Source organism: Micropterus salmoides, unplaced genomic scaffold (assembly GCF_014851395.1).
Source record: "Micropterus salmoides isolate LMB-PRFRI ecotype aquatic unplaced genomic scaffold, ASM1485139v1 Ms_hic_scaffold_6, whole genome shotgun sequence".
NCBI classification, from domain to species: domain Eukaryota; kingdom Metazoa; phylum Chordata; class Actinopteri; order Centrarchiformes; family Centrarchidae; genus Micropterus; species Micropterus salmoides.
In genome coordinates, this window is record NW_024044348.1 from 17,212,819 (window position 1) to 17,235,384 (window position 22,566).

Genomic DNA, 22,566 nt, shown 5'->3' on the forward strand with positions numbered 1-22,566 from the left:
TGTGGCACAGTGATTCCTTCTCTAAGACCCTTTTTAACAAAAATGACAACTGAAACATATGCACTAATATGAGCGTGTCTTCATTAACTTGTAACAACAATCTTGAGGATCTTCTTTGATTAAAGAACCTGGAACAATTTGCCCTCTTTTGCTGGTAAGGCATTACATCCATGACTAACTTAATGAGAGAAGTAGCTTTAGGCCTTAAGACTTTAGATGCTTCTTTAGAGCAATTTGTCCTTCATTGCTGCTGAGGAATTATATCCATGAGTAACCTTTAATATAAGAATGTTAGCTGTAGGCCTTAATAGTTAACATTTCTAGGTCACCATATCCGTAAGCCTCATCTATCTGAGTCAGTACAACCCGATCCAGTTTGTATTTAGTTCCATCGCCAAGGGTTTATAGTAAATGTAGTAGCTCTTGGTTGGGGGATACAAAATTGGTGTACATGACACTCATGAGCTACACTGAGACTTGAATGGCTGCAACTGTGCATGTCATCAAAGCCCCCTTTCACATGCTCAAAAACACAGCAATGTCCCAAGGTTATTTATATAATACTGTCTGAACAAAATGACAAGTGCTTCATTACCTTGAAACGCTAGTGAAGACTTTGGTTCACTTCACAGCCTGCTCTGTTTCTATGATCCTTTTGCCTGAGATGCTCCATATTTGTGTCAGCTATGGTCATCAGACAAAAGAATCTTTATTACAGTCTGGGAATGACGAACATCAGACATCTAAAGCAGCTCTAGAAGAAGGTGATCATTGTGACCACTGACACTCCTCTGAGGACAGACAGATAGCGTCATCTGGCGTTACGGTCACTCTATCCCTTACTTCATAATAAGTGTTCTAGCCTTAGCATCACATTGTCCCTTAAGGCTTGCCTTTCTTACTGAGCAGCAGAGCAAAAAGGAACAGCACAGGGCGACAAAAAAGTGACAATCACTGACATTTTTCACAGCACAGTGGAGCTATGTATCTTGTAGGATGACAGAATGAAGAGGTCCAACTCGACTTTAGTAGAAGAAGATAGGCATGTGTGACAGCCAATGTTGTCTCCTGTATAAACAGGAAATCAGATCAGTATGAAAGAATCCTGTGACGCTGGTCTCTGTGTTAGTCATATTGAAGCAATTATAGGGAATTACATAGTGTATCCTGCAAAATTTCTATTCAAATGTTTACAACCGTGGCCATGTAATTGTTTTTATTTGGCCACTTAGGGGCAGTGAGCACTTCCAGGAGACAACATTATCCTTCATTTGCAGCCGATGAAGTCCACTCGTAGCTCTGTTTTGGTCTCCACCGACTCCTGAATGAAACATCTGGCGCTTGAGCTGGTAAATACCAAGCACGAAGCTTCCGGTCTACAATATGAAGCCGATGTGGAAGTCCCTGAAACCTGCATTCTATTGAAAATCCAGCAAGGGGCTACTCTTCTGGTTGCAAAAAGAAGTCCGGCTCCATTAGAAATAATCGGAAAATCACCCTACTTCTCAGCTGTATAATTACCCCAGTAAACACTTTCCTGATAAGTTTAGGGTCTCAGTTGCTAGTTTCAAGTCTTCTTCAATACAAAATGATGTTCATTTAGTAAATTATGGTCCCATTTATTTAAAAATAGACCACAAAGCAGAGTATGTTTCAGGGCGGGATTATCTATGATTGACAAGTCGTTACCATGGCGACCCGTCATTGTTCCCGTCATTGTTTGTTAGACAAAGTTATCAGCCCTGTTAAAATGACAGTTAACGTGAGTTACAGTTGCACCTAGCTAAGCAAGCTAGCTAGCTCTGCACATGGCCGTTAGCGCCGCCGTATCGTCCAGGTTGCAAAAACTCTTCTAAGATTGCAACCAGGTGCGTGCTCGTACGCGTGCTCGCTTGAAGTCATGAGCAAGCATAATCCGAAACACAACCACTTTCATACAGAAATACCACAATAAATGCAGGAACACCAGCATATGCAATACTCCCGGCAGTGACAGCGGCTATAGAGAGACAGGGAGAACAGACAGAGCTGGAAACTCAGGTAAACTCCCAGTGCAACGTTACAGTAATAGTTTTATCAGCTGCAGGTTGAACTAATCCATGCTCGTTACTAGTGATGGGAAAAGTCACTATTTTGACAGACTCGAGTCATCAAATCTCGTTCATTATGAATTATTAAATGAACTAATCTTTTTTTGTGTCATTTCGTTCATTTGAACTAGGCTGGTTATTGCGGCGCTGCAGCCCTCTAGTGGGCGATTTTTGGGCGCTGCCTGGCTCGCTTTAGTCGACAAAGTATAATGCACAAATTCACCTCTTGATCTTTCTCTATCATCGTTCTCTAAAGCCCCATGGAGCGACAACCAAATTTAAACCATGTAAAAACCACAGAAATATGTTGTCAATATTCAGTTAAGCCACTACTCCGGCTAAATCCGTCCATTTTCACAATCTTTCCTGAGTATACAACCAGACCAGCCATATATATGTATATAATTATAATAACTATCATTATATCTATAAAGTGCCCATTCAAACAGTAGTCTAATGTCCCTATCCATGAGTAAAATCTATATATTAACATCAGATTTGCGGGGCATATATTAAAGTAATAAGCTTGACACACTAGATGACTAAAACACACTCTTATTAAAATTTAACAATATTCTGGATAAAGCTTCCAAGTTCTTAAAAGAACTCCAGCACAGAGAAAGGAACAAAGAAATAAACACATTATATAAACGCAGCAGTTTGGCAGTTCTGGATGCAGAATGGGCCACATCAGGTCCAGATTCTGCTGACAGAGAGAAACACATATGAGCAATTGCTCTCAACACTGCCAGGTTGTTCACCAGCCAAGAGCTGTGAACCAACAACACCGCTCTGTTGATAAATAAAAAGGAAAAGTTATGTTGCGGTGTTTTCTGGCGGACCGGATCAGCTGTTAGCTGTAAACACACCACAGGGATAACGATAATGCTGCTATGTGGTTGTGTTTTAATGTTTTAATGACCGCGTCCGTTTGTTTTGGCGAGGAGACGATCTCGGAGGTAATTCGGCTCCCAGTAGAACCGTGTCAGGGCACTAAAATGGAGCGGACCCAGAATAACTCTCATTAGCTGTTAGCTATCAGGACTAAAGTTACGGTACAGCTATGTTAAAACTATAGCACAACATCACTGTGCTGTAATAATGTTATTAAATGTCACAAAATTAACAAAATAGATATTTAATGTCAGTCCAGCGACTTTTATCTGACAACAGACTTGCCTCTCATTCTCCGGCGCTGGCAGTAGCTCAGCCTGCCGAGTGAACGACAGACTCCGAGGAGGACCCATGTGAGCGGTGAACGAATAGTTCATTCCTGCTCCACAGTAGCCGAGATGTCATGTGACAAATGAACGACAGTTGAGAGTCGTGAACTGTTTCCTGTGCTGACGCAGCCCATGCAGCTGCCGTGTGACGGGTGAACGTAAGAGTCCAAGAGTATTCATGCATGCGTGAAAATTAACGAATTACTCCCTCAGAGTACTCGTTCCTCCTGAGTCATTTACAAGATTAGGTTAAATGAACGTTTCGTTGATGATGATCACCTGATCACGGTACATTTACTGCATTTAGCCGACGTGCTACAGCTTTGACTCGCCTGCTGCTTTTCATTAACTATCTTAACTATCTGTGAATCTGTCACTGGAAGCTCAGCAATGTCAGCACAGCTATATGTATTGGATGATAATGAAATGGTTCGTGAACTGGAATGGATGTTATAATGAGATTGTGTCACACTTTATAACAGTTAGACCGCAGTAAGTAACTTTACTGTAACTAGTGATAGTGGATGGCTCCTCTGGGTTGTTGTGACTGTTTTGTTGCAGTGTTTTATGTTATGTGGGTCACGTTAGTTACAGCGAGTGAGAGGTGGAGACGCTGTGTACCTGAGTATTGATAAAACCACAATAAACATAAACTGAATTTTACGAAGCAAACAGCGGCAGTTCCAAGCTACTGTAATGTTAGCTGGCTGCTCCTGGCTGCATCACTATAGGCTAACGTTAGAATACGTACATACGTAACGTACAAATCGCTCCACATTTGCTTTTTGCAGTTACATCCTTTCATGCAGGCTAAATCAACAGTGGTACAGAGGATAGTAACATGGGTGGCGTTAGTTGGTGAAGTAATGTGGAAAGCATATAACTTTGCATCAGACAACATTAGCAACTGCTTGGCATTAGCCGGCATGCTAACGTGACTTTCTCTGTGTTTCTCCAGCTTTACTAATGCTCACTTTGTTCTTACTCGACATCATCTGAACCTGTTTGGTCTGATGGGCTTCAGCACATAAACCTTTATTGTTGTTTTGTATCCTTACGTGGAACCTGTGTTTTGCTGTGTGCCGGTTGTTTTATGGTGTTAGTGGACTGCATGTCGTTAGCTGCCGTGTTGTCGCTGTAGTCTGAGAGAGGCTCGGGAGCGCGAACAATCCGACCCGGAGACCTCACATTAAAAGCAGAATAGTGGCTGATGCAAGCAACGGAGAAAACAGGTGTGTGCTTTATTTCTAAGTGAGTTTTGAGCCCACTGACAATAAGGCAATGACAATTTGATTTATTAAAATCAAAAACTTACATATAGCCCCTTTAATATTAAAATGTTGCAGCTTGGTCGAAGCTAATATACTTCTGAGTAATTTAATCCATAACAATGTGTCATATTTTATAAGATGATCATGATGATCATGATGATGCTTTGTATGCAAAATCTTAATGAACAAACAAATTATTAAAGACATCAAATAAATGCCAAGTGCAAGTATCTCAAAATTGTACTTAACTACAATACAGTAAATATACTTAAATAATGTACTTACTGTCCACCACTGGGATTACTATTCTATTCTAGTTAATATCTTGGATGTGTCAAATAATCCCATAATTCCTTAACTTCCTCTCTCTTCTGTTCCTTTATGAAGACAGACACAAGCCTGTTACAGCATGTTCATCACTGGTACTGTAATAATGAAACTCTGGTGTCACATTTCAAATTCTTCCATACCTTGAATTAACGTTCTGACATATGGAATACATTAAAATACAGTTTTACTTTCAGTGAATGCAACATATGAACAGTTTCTGTTTCATTGTAGTGTAATATTGACTGGAAAATAGTTTGGAGCACTGAGAAAATCTAACCACTGTGGGGTAGTGTTTCTCTTCATAAGAATCAGCTACACCCACAACTGTGTTAAGAAAGAAACCGTTATAAAACTTCTGACGGTGCTTTTGCTGAAATATTACAACACAATCATATAAAATCCTACAGGGTGTCCATAGTATGTAATAGTGGACCTTGATTAGTCCTTGTTGGCAAACTGGCTTTAAATACCAAGACAAACTATTATGTTTGTTTTAAGTTATTTCTTCAGCAGTTTTGAGTACTTTGCCAAATGTTTCTATGTCTGATTTTGTCAATGTGATAGCGACACAACAGTGCAAGATGCGCACACACACACACACACACACACACACACACACACACAAGCTTTGCCAAGATGGCAAGATCCATTTTATTTTCATGTCTGTAATTTACTTTTAACGCTACACAAGTTATTCACTTTCACAAAAACTAAATAAATGAATAAATAAACGCTAGGGGTTAGTAGTGATGCCACTTAAGGAAATACCTTGGCATTTTAGCACTGGAGTGTTTGGTCATTTACGAAACAAGGACAGATTTTAGTGTAGAAACTGACTTTATTAGGCAGGGCCAAAAGTAATTACTGTTACTTAAAGTTATTATTTTCAATAATAGCCGCTCACTGCTTCTGTCTTAAAATATCTTACAGGAACAAATGCTTGTTTGTCACCACTGTTAACACTGTTGTGCTGGATTACAGCACACCAGTGTGCAAACCTAGTAGCAAGAACTGAGGGGCGGCATTATTTGCTTAAGTGTAACAGCATTATTTAACCAATGTTGGTATGCAGTGATTTCATTTAATTATCTTCTAATATTTTCAGAAATATGAATCTAAGTTTACACCTTCTGGATAAGAAATTAGTTAATTCTTGGGAGAAACCACTCTGAGTAACTTTTTTCAACATTAGAGAGGTGTATGTCGTGGTGCAAAGTACAAAGTGAGTGAGCGCGGCTGACTTGACTGGCCATGATTGATGCCATGCTGTAAAACCACCCCACTGATAATCTATTGCTCGTAATCCAATCCCAGTTTCTATATGTGCTGCAGGTGCGCCGTATGCCTGTGGCTACAAGAATACCAAACATAGTCACCACACCCTGTGCACCTTGTGCTTTGTCTGGTTGATTGCCCTTTCCCCCATGCACCATTGGTTATCCCATAATATGAAGGGTGGAGATGCTCTGAATGTCAGGTGCTGTAACAGTGAATCTGTAAGTGGTGTGTTAAGAGGAGCAATTTATTGATGGAGGAAGTATTCATGGGGGAAAAGATGTTCAGGCAAGAGCATGGTCACTGATCAAAACTAAAGTAAATCAGGAGGAATTATTGTGATCATTACATACGGTGAATGTAGTGGTCTAAATGGTGAATAGTTGTACAAATGTTTGTCTTCTCTGTTGGCATTATGGTTTCTTGTCTCATTTTATGCTTGCAGTCAGCACTTATGATCATTGTCTTTTCAAACATATCTACAAACATACATCTACATCTAATGTAATGTGCTTGCCATTTAAAGATACAATGTGTACCAAAAAATGGTTAAAAAGCGATAAAGTTTACACAAAAAGAGAAAAGAGAGGATTCATGTGAAGGAAAAGGAGAGTAGCACTGAGCAGCTGCTGCTGATATTTACAGAAATAAATCCCCAACATTGCCAGTGCAAAATACTTTAAAAGTTCTTTTAAGGTTTGTGTCATCTCATGCTAATTTAATATTAATGTTTTCCACTATGTCGTTTTATATGTGCAGATGTAGTAAACACACGCACGCACGCAAGCACGCACGCACGCACTTAAACACATCTGGGAACAGCTTAAAACTGCCACAGTAAACTGAACAGTTCATTAGGAGCTGTTGGTGGTTCAGTGTTTTCATGCTCAAAGTTATTTGATGGTAGCTGCTGATTGATCTTTCAGCTCTTCATTAGTGTGCTTCCTTGTGTATTGTGGGTTACACAGACAAAGAGGTGAAAGGTAACCCTAAAAGCAACAATATGCAGCCCCACTTGAATGGGGAAGTGTACTGTTAGTTCATTAGCACCCTTCAATTTACCCTTCATCACCTTCCTGATGTTTAAAAAAGCATGTGCACATTTATAAAATAATTATGGCAAAACACCTTTTTAAACTTGTGAATAGCAGGCAATAGTAATTGCTATTATATAACATGTTATTATATATAGTTATTTTGTAGTATTTTGTTATTTCTTGAAATCCCCAACAAACTGGACATATGGAAACCTGGATTATCTTTGCATACTTACACATGCATTGCAGACTTTTTGTCTCCCCCTTCTGACAGTGAGAATAATTACACATAATTATACTGTCAACATGTGCTTATGTCATATAGGCTCTCCTATACTGAGTTGCTGCCGCCCCTCCAGCTCTGGTAAACCAATAATTGCTGGCTGGCAAAAAACATATCACTACCAGTTCGAAATACAGAGAGATTTACCTGCCAGTTGTAGGCTTAATCAGCATTGTGTGAACTGGTTTGGCGAGGGCTTGAATGTAATGTAAATTCATTTATATGTAAAAGTCCTGCACTCTGATCTCCACTGAATTCTGTACCACCACATCAGGTTAGTAATGAAAATGGCTAGCATTCCACCGTAACATTAGAGCTGTAAAGGACTGTAAGCAAAAGCACTTGTACTTTATTTGGGTTTGTGAAAACTTTGTACTTTTGTTCCATTACAGGGAACACATAGAGAAATACTGTACTTTTTATTCAACTACATTTATTGTATTGTATTACCTGTTACTTCCTAGATAAAGATTTTACAAAATGAATATGTGATAACATAATAGAATTTGATGCATTGATGCGCTTTAAGCAACTGGAGTAGGCCTATAATAAAGGAGTCTAACATGGCAGTATGGATTATTAAGATATATGTTATCATCAATCTAACTTTCTGTACTTCTAATTTAGTTCAGTATATTTTGCAGCTAATACTGCCTGTAGCAAAAGACAAGAGCAGTCACCCTACCTGGATTCAAACTCGGGTCTACAGGATACTAAACTGCAAGCCAAAGTACCAGCCTCAGTGCATACTCAACTGTGGTGATGTACTCCCCTGTGGGAAGCAAACCCATGCGCATCACGCATACAGGTGTGCCTCACACATCTGTCAACACCAACTGCTACCCGGATTCGAACCTTGGTCTACAGGGTACCAAACATGCAACTTGACCACAACAACAAAGAGCCAGGCTCATTGGTCTGGCAGATTGCATACTCAACTGTAGTGACGGTACTCTGTCAGACTGCTAATAAACTAATGTTGCATTTATGCACAACATTAAGAATATCAGATTTCGCAATACTGTGCACTGATGATGATAATCGAAAATAGCTTAAATAGTAAAACCTGTTTGAGCAAGGCTGGATTACCAACTAAGCAAAGCACGAAGAACACCAGGTGCCCCAAAAGCCCCAGGTTCATGCTGTACCAATGAATTGCTTATTTGTTTTAGAGCTACAACAATTAATTAAATAGTTGTCAACTATTAGATTACTTGCCAATTTTAATAATCCATTTAAGTCATTTTTTACTGATTACAGTTTCTTATCTATGAAGATTTTCTGTTTTTTCTTTACTCCTCTGTAACAGCGAATTGAATATCTTTGGGTTGTGGACAAAACAAGACATTTGAGGATGCCATCTTGGGCTTGTAGTGAGGCACATAACAGTTTATCCGGCCATGTGGACATTGTAAATTGAAATTACAGACAGACAGAAAGACAAAAGCATACCTAACACAGTTTTAGTTTATTTGATAACTTTAGTTACTTTGCAGATTTAGATGACTTGATACATCATATAATCAACAAATAAATTACAATGTATTATAAAACATGGTAAGACTTTATTGATCCCTGGGGTAAATTCACAAGGGACTCAGCAATAAAGTAATTAAAATCCAGTGATCCAGTGGTGAAATGTAACTAGTTGATTTACTCAAGTACTAAGTACAATTTTGTGGTACTTACATACTATTTCCATTTTATGCTACTTTCTACTTCTGCTCCACTACATTTATTTGACAGCTTTAGTTACTAGTTACTTTGCAGATGTAGATGAATAATAAATCATATAAATCAACTAATACATTATGATATAATTATAGGTTAAGCTACCCAACACTATATAGAGTAACTGAAATTAGCCCCACCTTTACCAGCTGCAACATTAAAGTAATGCACACATTAATGCATCACTAATTATAATCCAATTATATATATGATTCTGAAATTTCCCATTCTGTAGGTACTTACTGTTGATACTTTTGTACTTTCTACTACAGGATGTCTGAATAGTTCTTCCACCACTACCTTCACCAGTTAACATTAAAGTGAAGAACACTTGACTGAATCAATAATTATAATCCAACAACATACACTATTCTGCAAAATGAGTATTTTTACTCTTTGGACTTTAGATATATTTTTGTACTTTCACCTAAATCTGCTGTTGAATGCATTGCTTTCACTTGTTACGGAGTATTTATACTCTGTGGTATTATTTAACCTGAGAGTACTTCTTCAACCACTGCGAGTGCATACTACAACCAGTACATAACAGCAAATATGACTTTTGAAACACGGTATACAGTTGTTGTTGGGTTTTGTTTTGTTTCTTTTTACAGAAAATAATTGAGCATTACGCCGCACCCCCAAACATTGTGTGAACAGTTTTACCTGACTTTCTGTTTGTAACTCGTGGCTGGTAAGTGTACAGTGGCTGGCAGCCTCTGACGTTGTGGTGCAGGTTTCAGTGTTGCACAGGCCGGGCCCAGTGCTGCAGGTTGTCCGGTAGGGTGCCTGTCGAGCTACAAGCATGCTGTTGATGTCAGGAGCAGAGGAGGGGAACGTGAGGAATGGCTGAAAACGGACGGTGATCTCCTGTTGGGAAACAAACCAGGACGGCTAATGATTGTCCGGCGTGTTTAACTGAAGATTTCACCGTCTCGGGATCAGCCCCTAAGCCACGCAGTAACAGGCAGCGTTCGCTTTTTTGTGTGGTTATTTAATGGGACAACGAAAACGCAAACAAACGCAAGGTAGGCTACCGCTCCTGTCGCCAGTCCTGCTACTTTATTTTCACGGATTAATACGACACACAGGGGGTTGAGAAATGTTTCACGCCAAGGTAAATCGCACGTCTTCGAAGACAGTGTTTGGTTTTTAACACTAGCTAAACGTTAGCGTGGATATTTTTTGGTCGGGCTCGTGAATGTATGAAGTGCTCTGGGGTTATTTTAATTTTTTTTTGTTTTGAAAAGCGTCGGTTAGGCTTCATCTCTTCATGCCTCAACCGACCGACCACATGAGAAGTCGACGTCCGGAATAGGTTTGACCACAAAACAAAGCCCCCCCCACACACTTTGTTTTTAATCGTTTCGACCTGAACCGACGAGGCGAAAATGCGTGTGGATTTGTTTTGGATATGTTTGTGGTGTTTCCTTCGTCTTGGGGCCACCGGTCAAGGGCAGTCGACGGCCGTTTGTTCGCCCTCATGCAGCTGCGATGAAGATGGGGGTGCAGACTGTTCCGGCAGAGGGCTGACCACCGTCCCAACCGGGCTCAGTGCTTTCACCTACTACCTGTAAGTACTAACCAATATCCACAGTGAAATTCAACCTCTAAACAAGTTTGTGCATTTGTAAATTCCTCACCGTAAAGGCCTGCACGTTGTGTTTACATCGCAAGTGGACATTAAACATCACGGTGCCAATTTTCCACGAATGGCTCGCCAGAGAAAAATGTCTTAATGAAGATGTTAGGAAGATCAATAAGGATTTCTAATGTGGTTCATTATTCAATGTGACATAACTCTCAAGGTCTTTTACAGAGTTCAGATAAACTTCACACACCGTTAAAGGTTGACAACTTTCCATTGCAGCCCAAAAGTTCAGTCCTTCCCTGAAAGAACTTAAGTCAGCTCACAGTTTCTACACATTTTGTAACAGACGTGTATTGTAAGGCTGCAGCTAATGATTATATGATCAGTTTTGGAACATTCAAACATTTTAGAGCTGAAATAGTCCACAGATTAATAGAGCTACAGAAAAGTTATTTGCAACTATTAGTCAATTAATCGTTTCAAGACATTTAGTAGTTACAGCACCTCATTTGAAAATTTCATCTTGGATTATAATGGACATTTTTTTTTTTTTTTTTTTACAACTTTATGATGATTTTTAGACTGAACCATTAGGCCTAATTTTGTCTTTGAAGGTATTTTTGTGATCTCAAAGATGTGTACTTTTTTGCCAGGAATGATAAAATGTCTATCTGGGACCAAATAAGCATTTAAATCCAACATTTCCACAGCGTGAGCCTCTCTGCTCTGTATTTCTTCTTTACCGGCGTCATCTGCTCGAGCTGCGGCCGCGGGCGGTGCAGTCTGCGGAAATATTGAATTTAACATTTGTTTGGCCCCTGAAAAACATTTTATTTTTAACGGCAAACAGAAGGCCTTCCTAGGATCACAAAATTACCTTTTGAAGATAACAGTTTGGATAACAGGTAAAAACCATTTTGCTATGTGACTGAATCACAGTATAATGTAGGGAGGGCTGAGGTCACAAATAGGCCAGGTCTGGGTGAGTAAGGCTGCATGGATTGTTGCCAGCAGTGCCTTGTTCCCAGCAGCTTACTCTATGTGTAGTTCAAAGTAATTAAGAGTCAAGCTTGTGCCATTATCACATTCTCACCACAGGCCTAACTGAGAGCTTCATTACTGCTTCAAGTAAGGGCACAAATCTTTATAAAAAAGTGGAGCAAATAGGCACCAAGTTGGTTCGATCTTTATGGGCTGGTGCAGATACAGTTGATGATTGCCCCATGAAGAAACTCCTCAGTTTGTTTCACAACCTCTGGGTTAATCATAAACTAAAGTAACCACCTTGACAACAGCATTGAAAACAGCAATTTACTGTGGCTTTTTGTAATTACTGTGCTCCCTCAAAGATGAATAGAAGAAGTTTACATAGGTACTCGTCTATTTAAGATGTGTGATTTGGTTAAGAAAATAACCTGTTTCACTGTCACCTTGCCTAAAAGTGCAAAGGTTTGTTCTTGTTTTTGCCACCTTTTTCTGTAATTATAGTGGCCCAAGCCTCGCTACGCCAGAACCAATATTGTGCCATTTGAAATGGGTAAAGTAAACAAAGGATTCATATACCAGGCTGTCATGACATGTCACACTAGGCCTACCCGTATAGCTGAAACTCTCAGCATACCTTTTCCTCTTTGAAGAAATACTGCAACTTTTTATGTATGGGCAGTCTAACATCTTAATCACAACAAGAAACAAGGTTTTCACAAAATTATATCATAGCTATTGCTGCCGCTCTGCTGGCCTGTTTTTTGCCAGAAATGGCAAAAAACAGTCTGTCTGAAATGTTGTTTTCAAGATTGTGCCGTTTCTTGTCTCGCAGTCGGCTCTGCACATGGCTATCTAAATGTTCTGTGGCAGGTTTTGAACACTAAACTGCGTAATATATTCACTTCAAACTCTTAAAAAAACTAAAAGTATGTGAAAGGTTGTTTGTCCCTCTCTCTGTCCTGCTCCCATTTGTTCTCCTGTTCTCCTGAACTTAAGTTGTCCTCTCCCACTCCCTCCGTCTTTTGTATGTGGAACACTGGGGTTAAGGATCATGATGGATTAGTGAGACATATTGCAGCTGCAAGGGCTCTTTCTCTCAGGGCTAATGCACCCACAATGGTCTAGTGATGTGTAAAGGGAAGAAGTGTTTTGTCATGGCAATATTTTAACTTTACTCTGGTTTCTGTGTCTTTTTAGAATCTGTATGATGGTATAGAGACACTTCTAGAGAAGAGTCTAGTCAGTGCCAGCAACAGGAAGGAAGCAGGGCTCTACAGTGCGACCATTTTGCTTGCATATTCCCCTAAACAATACGCGTGAACTGGAAAAATGATTCACGAGCACAATGTGCGTGTAACTACAACTTATAACTAGAACTGCAAGCAGTTGTAAGCGGGGTCCAAGCCTCCTGGCGCAAGCCATCCCTTGCCCCGTGGAGGGCGCGCAAGCTGACCCGGGCCCCGCCGTGGCTCGGTGTTTTGCACAGCCCCTCAGGGGGGCATACCACATAAGGTCCTCAAGGTTGGTGTTGATCAGCCATTCTAAATCTAACACATCACTTCCTGTTTTTGGCGTTTATTGCAAATATTTGTCAGCTTATAATCGGAACAATTATATATGTATCGATCAGGGGAGCACAAACCTGTATCAGCTTGGTCCAGAGATGTTCCGTGCCAAGTTTGGTGTCGATCGGACTTGCGGCTTCAGAGGAGTTCATTAAAATAGTTTTTTCAGTTTTCGCGATTTAGCGAAATGAAAACGTCATTGCAGGGAGGCGTGTCCTATACCATAGGAATCGGTAGCATCCCCCAAACACATAGATATAAGGTTTATGAATGTGCGATGTAGTTGCGCGTAGTTATGAGGCAAAATGTGCCTGGTTCTAAATCCCATTCAAATGAATAGGATTTTCCCCCGTTATTTGAGCTTCTATTATAGTGCCACCTATAAGCCGAATTGCTCCAAATTTGTCAGGTGTCATCAGGGGCCCATGAGGAACAATTGACCCAAATTTGGAATGAATCGGACTTGTGGTTATGGTGATATAAAATTAATGTATGTCAAAGGGAGTGTTATTTTATATACGATTAAAAGCGCCACCTTTTATACAGGCCTTCGAGAAGTAAGGTCCCCAAGTTTGGTGTTGATTGGCCATTCCAAACCTAGGCAAAATGTAATTTGGTTCAAAACCAGGAGATTCAGCTGGATCCCCTGAACGCGTGGATATAAGTATATTTGATATCCGCCTTCCTGAGCGGAAGTTTCAAGCCCAAATGCATTGACCTTGCTTATAGCGCCCCCTAGAGGTAGAAGTGTGCAAATTTTTGTGCCTGAGGTACTCTTGAGGCTGTGGACCTACCTTGTGAGTTTCGCGTCCCTAGCAGTTACCGTCTAGGCCGCAGTATCAGTTTTATGGATGGAAGAAGAAAAAAAATAAAAATCTAATGAAAACAATAGGGTTCCCAGCTGCTTCACGGTACTGGGAACCGAGATGCCTTGCATTCGCATGTTCCCAGCCCACTTCGGGCTTGGCCCCCTAATAATCCCCACTCCCGGCAGCATAGATCGTCAGAACACCGGCAACAGTTCAACGTTTAGTCCTAAAAGACGATGCAACTCCGACTGTGTTTGGGCCTGAAAATTCACAATTCACAGCCTTTAAGTATGCTTTATTGGTTGTGAATTATATTTAAAATAAACACGGCAATGTAACTTCACAGACTGTTCAAGTGCGGAGTTATTGTAAACGTTGGCTAACACAGAAAGTTATAACTATAATGCTAATGTTACACCTGATGTGAAAGCTACTGAGCAAATGTTCAAATTGTTCGGCCAGTTTTTATGTAAAATTGAGTTGAAATATGGTGATTTTTGTAGTGGTTTATGGTAAGATGTGGAACAATGATGTTGTGTGGTTGTGGACTTGTGAGTAACTTATACCATCTGCTAGGTTATGGACGCAGTCTGAAGCGGCTTTGATTTGGATCACGCTACCTTGTTTCTTACGACCCGCCCTTCTTTGCTTCTGATTGGCTAGTAGTCCTTGCCTGGGAACTGCGCATGTGCAACTCCCAACAAAGATTTTGTACAAGTAAGATGCATCACTCTGTAGCTCAGGAGTGGAGCGTAGGGAACACATAGGGTGAAAAGAGGAGCTGCAGCAATGTGCAGTATGAGAAAAATGTGGTGTTTTTTGAAAATTAAACCATGTAAACCTGTTCTGGTACAACTAAATAAGATTTTGAACCTGAAAATGAGCATAATACCACCTCTTTAAGGCAGATGCCAAGGTGTACAGATACAAGGTTTAAACTAAATAATTTGTTAAACTCTGTTGCATTTTTCACTGTGCTCCTAAATTCTTTCATTTAGCACATGTGCTCCTTGGGGAAAACGTCAGCGTAGAGCCCTGGGAAGGTGTGTGAATTTAAAGATACAAACACACATACATATACACACATAATAGCAGCAACAGAGTTTCAAGGTAGGCTAGTGTTTTGGAAGTCTAACAATGCCCAAAGGTCAGGAAAATCTTCATTACAAGGATGAGTATTTTAGGCTCTTTATGCTATTATTGTCTGTCAGTTGTTGTTTTGTACCTTTTTATGGTTTAGTAAAAAAATTTGTGGTAACAGAGGACCACATATTTTACAATAAATCATATGACAATGTTGGAGTGGACTCTTACCTACAGCCTACAGGGGCCTGAGTTTTGGCATCTGTAGTGGAAACAGCCCTCTCACAGAAAAGCAGATGAGAGAAAAGAGGAGGCCCCTCAGCCTGTAACAAAGCAAACACTCCTTTTGAAGGTATGTAGTTTACCTGCCGTTGAGTCTCTGCACAGGTTTCGTTTTTGGTGTAGCGTCTTCATGAACTCTTGAGCATTTTTAAAGGAGCAAGAGGAGGGTTATTGCAGTATACATCTTAGTTGTATTAGGTCCTTTTCATAGTGTGAACAAGGTTGAGACGGGGGGGGCGTCAGGGTCTTGCACTCTGCTGGTGTAGCTTGCCAGCTTCACCATTGATGCCCTCAATCCATTTTTAACTGAATGATACTTTTGTTCTTGGTCAGCAGAGGTGAAAGGAGCCAGTCAGTGGCTCCCCACTCCCAAACAGGATGACTTGTGGATGGGAGAATATTAACACTCTCTCCCCCCTCTCTGAGTCCCCAACCCTGTCTCCCACTTATACACCTATTCCCATCCCCCATCACACAGTTTCTGCCAATGATTGCAGGTTTTCTATATCTATTTCTTCTGCCCTAGTAATTATAAACATTACCCCAAGCTGAGTTTGGTATAAACTTAAAGGATTTTTTAATGTTTAGTAGTTGTAAGCAAAACCTTTGGACATGGTTTACTTTGATGCCTTCTGGGACTCAAAAGGCAGCCATGTGGGAAAGGGTTCAAGGTAACCTAAGAGGATGTAAGTGTTTTGGAAGTTAGTTTGAAACATAGCAGATATTCTTTATATGCAACTGTCTGTCACACCAGGGAACACACCAAGGAGTGACCACTATTCTATAGGTAATCCTAGGTGGACTATAAAGAACTTAAAGCGTAGTAACTCTAGAGTGAAGCAGAAGGAAGAGCTGCTAATTTTACATGAAGTAACTGTGCTGAACCTCACATTTGTTTCTGTTATTAAAGCGGTGTAGAAAAAAGATAGGATAGCTTTTAAATGTCATCTAAAGTAAAACTGTGCAGAGAAATGCATTGTTTCTGTATTTTCAGTGTTACACTGGATGGTATTGGGGTGTGCAGCAGCGTTAGTTTAATTACATTAAACACACAATCTTGAACATACGTTGTGAGGAAATGATGATGCGTTGTACCAGTGGCCTATTGTAGTGATACAGTATTTGTGGGGGTTGACAGATACGCTGTCTTGTCTTGTGTGTAGCAAAAATAAGGCTAGCTATGAATGAGTGGTAGATTATCAAGACACAGTTTCTCAAAAATGGTATAATGTAGCTTAATAATTGTCCTCCTCTGGAACTCAGTTTTCAGTTGTATCAAGAAAGAGATAAAGTTGAAAGAAAAATCTACAGGAAGTGAACTTGTGATTTGCATTCCAAGATAAGTAAATCCTACTATGAATATGCAAAATTATCGCTAGTACTATTTTAGAACATCTATGGAAATGTGCTCAGTTAGATTTAGAATCTGAATTAGGCTCTTCAATGTAATGCCCCGTCCCTATGTTACTTTTAGCACTAAATCATTTATAAAATTCTGTGAGGAATCATACTGTTTGCAGAAGCCCTTTTTTGAGATAACCGGAAAATAATTAAAGGCTTAATCTAAGATAATAACGGTATAGTTGAAGACTGTTATCTGAATAAGGAAGCATCCTTATTAGTACAGATTCAGTCTTCAAATATTTCACCACTCTAACAGAATTTTTAACACTTTGTCACCATTTGCTGGGCAGTGAAAGCAGCTGTCAGCGTACACTAGATCTATTCACCTGCACTATTGCTGTGCACTCTGAGGGCCCCAAAGCGTTTTTTTCTGACGCCAGCGTCTTTTTTCAATTCATTCCAATGGGAGCACCGCGTTTTTACTAGGAGCGTGACGAGGCGCTGAGCATTTTTTTGTTCGGTCGCCGAGAGTTGAAAAATGTTCAAATTTGGGGAAAAACGCTGCGCTCGTCACTGTCACTTTTTACCCAGCTGTCCAATCACAGTGCAGGAGGGGCAGGACAAACACCGCACCAAGCACATGGTGGACACGGGCCCTGAGGCATACAGTGATGTACTTATATTCCTAAGTGGAAAAAAATGGACTTGAAGATTTCTGGTTGCAGGTACACATGAAGGTTCACGTGAAGTGAAAGCCGTCACACAGGCCAGTCTAGGCAGCTGTATTGGTCATTATCGATTTATCGTTTAATAATAAACATCATGGTGAAAAATGTCCGTCAAATGGTGTAGGTTCAAAATCAAAAAATAAACAGTTTGCTATGAGAAAAGCAGCAGTCTCACACTGGAGAAACTGCATTTTGGCTTTTGAAAAAACACCCACTCCATGATTAATAGTTTATCATACAGTTCCCTACTTATTTTCTACCGATTAATTAATGGACTAATCGTTGCAGCTAATTACTACTTTGATTTGTTCTAAAGCCTACACATTCCTCTTTAACAGTTTAATAGTGACCTTCACAGGGGCATGAGATGCTGAGTAAAGTGAAATATAAAAGTGTTTCAATAACTGTAAGCAGACTGTAGAGCTGCTCCTCACATCTGACCAGATAAAAACACTTGAACCATCTAAGTGACCGATCGATCAGTGGGCTGCAGGAATGACCTTACTGTCCTTATATCCATTAATAACAAACTGACGGAAACCTGAATGTGAGTGCTGTCGGATGTCTATTGTGCATTTGTTTTTTCTGTAACCACAGTCTATACTGCTCTTTTCTAAATAAGTGGCTGGGCTTTATTCATACAGGACATGTAAAACATTGTTCTGGTCAACACTTTGTGCAAGCTTTATTAAACTGCACATAACCCTAGGGCTGGGCAATAAAACAATGATAATTATCGCAATATAATGTTCCTCAGTATCAATATAATAAATGTTCAATATATCAAAAAATATTTGGTTTAATTCATTTGAATCTTAGCCTTTAATTTTTCTTTAAAAATATTTATTTTGTTGAGGAAAAGGGACTGAAAAAAAGATTTACTAATCATATTTTTTGAAAAAGATTTTATCATAATAGTTTTGAATGTTCTGCCCCAGATTTGTTAATTGATCCACTGTTTGGCGTCAGTGTCACATTCTGAACATAAAGAAAAGTTTAGCCACATAATTAACCATCTGGTTTCTTTTCACTCAGGAACAAAAATCAGCCTTTAAACTTGAAAGGAATGACGATTTGACATATATCGTGATAATTATCTATCGAATGATATTAAATGTTTTTATTGTGATAAATTTTTTGGCCAGATTGCCCAGCCCCACATAACAGCAGAACAGCAGCTACAGGTCTTCTGCGGTGTGCGATGTTAGCATTTAATTATGTTAAACAGACCTAACCATGTGTTAAACTAACTAATGCAAGTGCTATTGCATATGTTATATAATATACAACTCATGTATGTATGTATGTATGTATGTAATATATAATTAAACCACTTGCATTTTACATTAAGTCTTAATAATGATTTATAACTGTACTTTACAGTATATTCAATATAATTGCAGGACTGACAAAGTAATGTATTAAAGTTGCTTTATACTTTTTACATGAAAGGTTGTGTGTTATAAGCCACTTTTTGACCAGAAGTACCAGAAGTCGACATTTTAAGTCGCCAGATCTCTTTTCAAGGAACTAAAAGGTTCCTTCGTCCCCCTGTTGTACGCGTTTCCACCGTGGTCTGCAAAGATTAGACAAATTAACCAGCTGACGCAGACTGTGTACAAAGCGATGCACAGGCATCATTATTTGTTACCACTATCCATGAGCAACATTTATAAATAAACATCAGATTTGACTGGAATATAATGGAAAAACTAGGTTATAGGCTATGCTTGACCATTAAAGCAGCTTTTTTCTGTGGGAGTATAATGAAGAGACACGCGATAAAGTTTGTTACACATTTAATAGCAAACTGGATAAAGCCATAAAGTTCTTAAAATAACTCCAGCACAGAGTAAGCAACACAAAAATAAAATCGCGACAGTTTGGAAGGTTATTACAACATGTCAAGCCGACAAGAGCTGTAGATCAGCTACAGCACATGTCCGTGTCCGCCTGCGTCAGAGGAACGGGATGTTTAACGAGCTTAATTACCTGCTGTAATAAGCTGTTCTGCTTGTTTTAGAGAAGAGGAGACTTCGGCTTTGTGTAGAAACTTCCTGACTGATGAAAACTTAAAACATCTTCAGACCCAGTATTTAGCATAGGCTACCCCCATCAGCTGTTCGCTGTTAACACACCGCTGCACGCCGGCACCGGATCGACCAGGGTCTAAACGTAGTGCTAGGGTATTTATGGAGTGTGTAATTACTCACTGTATGGCATGCCATGTCTTTATAACAGCTTTACAAAATTGTAAATGGAAGGTGTTGTCTACTATTACATTGTCTCTAACTTCTGGAAAGTTTTACACACCCCAGAACACTGTGACAAGATACAGGGTTAGTCATTTTCACAGGCCGTGAGGAAAGGCAGTATCATGATTGATGGACTGTGTGTTCCACTTTCACAACAGGAGATTTTGTCTGGAAAAATACAACACACAGGAACACCTGGTAATCTTAAATCAGCAGAATATTCAGAAATTAAAACAAAACCCGCAGTCTTTTATTTAGGGCTTTTGTTGCATAAAAAAGTACTTTTCTTGATTTGAATACCCATTCAGCTTTTCATGTCTTACTGTTTTACAGCACTGAATCACATTTTAATGGCTGTAATAAGATAGCTTTTAATGTAGGGGTCGACAAAAATTAATTTTTTGATGAATACAGTACACTCTGGATTATGAGGGAAATGCTGGATTTTAGTTTTACCAGACTACACTATCTGTTTTTAAGGCAAGTGCATTTTTTTCTAGGAGTGCATTTTTATGGTCCACTTTTCCACATAGGCTTGATTTGTGAGGTGCTGCTCTGATTGCTGTTCTACTGGTGAAGCCTCCTGTAGGACCCAGTAAACTCTCAAAGTTATGTCACTGCAGTTTCTGGCATTTTGGCTATGACCTCAGTCAAGTCCTTTCCTGGGTGTTTGGTTTGTTCAAGCAACTACCTCTAGAGAGTCTGGTTAACTTGTGCTTTTTCCTAATTATAAAGCCTATTGTGCTCTTAGAGTTTGTTTTACACAGTTTCCCAGGAAGCGCCCAGTAATGATTAGGCATAAATATACAGATGGGTGTCAAATGAAAGGAAAAAAACGCATAAAGTGTCTTAGTGTAGGGTCAGGCCACCTCCGGAACATTGAGAGTGCTCCTTGTTAAATCTGTGGAGCTCTATTGGGAGGATGAACACTGTTCCTTCAATTATATATGCGACATTTAGGACCTCTTTTGCTAGAGAGACCAGCAGATAGAAAGGAAAACAAACATAGCCAGACATCTCAAAAGGACATCAGCGTCACTAAATAGATCTGAAGATGAACGTTCAAATTATGTCATTCAGTGTGATGGTGATGGTGGTGGAAAGCATTGTCTTGCATGTTGGTCCAAAATCTTTCTTAGGTGTGGAACTGGGTTAAGATCTAGCGAGTTGTGCAGGCAAACATTGTTTTAATTTGTTGTCTGCAGATCGGTTACAAAAAAAAATCATTTTTATAAAATTTTTGGGCAGGTTGTAGGAAGTTTCACATTTGCAGGTGTACAGAGATTAACATGGATGCATTGCAGCAGGGCAGAAACAGTTCCGGTGCAAAATGTGTGTAGATTTATGAAACCCCTGCGTGCAGAAAAGTTGGTCTTAACAACAGATTTGTAAGGCCCAGTGCATGCACTGTTCATCTCAGTCATCCTGAACACATTCACTATAAATTGATTCGGATTAAAACGCATTAATTTCAGTATATGGTCACTACACACACAACAAAATCATGTGCGATTGGCCCCAGGAAACATGACTATAACTTAAAATGATGTCTCTTGTGCCATTGTAAACCATGACCTTACACTGTGTACCTAGTATGATACACCACAATTCAACATGTGACCTAGTAATTTGACTTTAATCACATTGCTGGCTAATTTAATCAATTATTCCATTTGGAGCCAAAACTGTTTAGTCTATTGTCCATCATTAGTAAACTAATTTGATAGTTTCAAGCAAAACTGAAAACCATTCTGTAGTCCCAGCCTTCTTATGTCTTGTCTTATATAAAAGAATGTCTTTGGGGTTTGAATTGTTGGTCTGTTTTCCGTTTGAAAACAATCATTAGTTGCAGCAAATTAGGATTGCATTATTTATTCAAGAATAAAGCTTAGTTAGCTCCTACTACCTTAATCAACATGTTTGCTACACAGAGGCGAAAAGGGAGCTATTTAAAATAATATTTAAAAGAGCAACATTTCAATTCACACATACACACAGATGTTTTATTGTTGTGTGTGTTTGCAAGTGCACAAGATTGTCTTTTCAGGTGTTATATTTTGACTTGTAGAAGTTGTTCATACTTCCCCTTAGTAGCCATAGTTTCCTTTTCTCAAAGCATGTATGCTACATTTCTCAGATTTTCTGCTTCCTCTGCTAAAGCGAAGCCAAATGGCACATGGGATAGAAATTTACTGATACCTGTTTGTAGAAGCGTTTAGGCTTGTCACCATTTATCACAGCTGCATTTTTAGTGTCCCCTTCAATCTGTCTTAGCAGGGACAGGCCAGGACCTTGATGAGTAAAGCAGCCAGACACAGGGGGAGGGAGGAAGTGTGATAGAGTCATGCAGGCCTCCCCTGCTCTGGAGCTCTGCACGTGGTTCAGACCAGTCAACAGTCAGAACGGTTTAAAATGTGGTTAGGGATGTATCCATCTGACCACCGGTGGTGGCAGAACACCAGCAGAGATGTTGTCAGGGTTGGAAAAAATGATAAGGAGTGGGCGGATGTTGATGGAAGTGTTGTTGTAGCTGCACAGTCTATACGGTAATTGGATAACCAGGTAAGTAGAGATGGGACATAGGTTGCAGGGATGATGGGGTTTCTGTCAGGACCCGCCTTTTAAGGCTTCTGTGCATTTGTGTGTCTGTGTGTGTGTGTGTTTGTGTAGTTGGGACTGCAG

General features: G+C 39.7%; 1 protein-coding gene across 1 annotated transcript in view; it reads left to right on the top strand.

Annotated features, from left to right (window-relative positions):
- The first annotated feature begins 9,961 nt into the window (after nucleotides 1–9,961).
- The window catches only part of lgr4 (leucine-rich repeat containing G protein-coupled receptor 4), a 40,430-nt gene continuing 27,825 nt past the window's right edge, over nucleotides 9,962–22,566 (top strand). Inside the window, exon 1 of the mRNA XM_038700598.1 lies at nucleotides 9,962–10,813. Coding sequence (XP_038556526.1) covers nucleotides 10,632–10,813 — 182 coding nt within the window. The 5' untranslated portion in view covers nucleotides 9,962–10,631. The remainder of the gene's footprint in view (nucleotides 10,814–22,566) is intronic.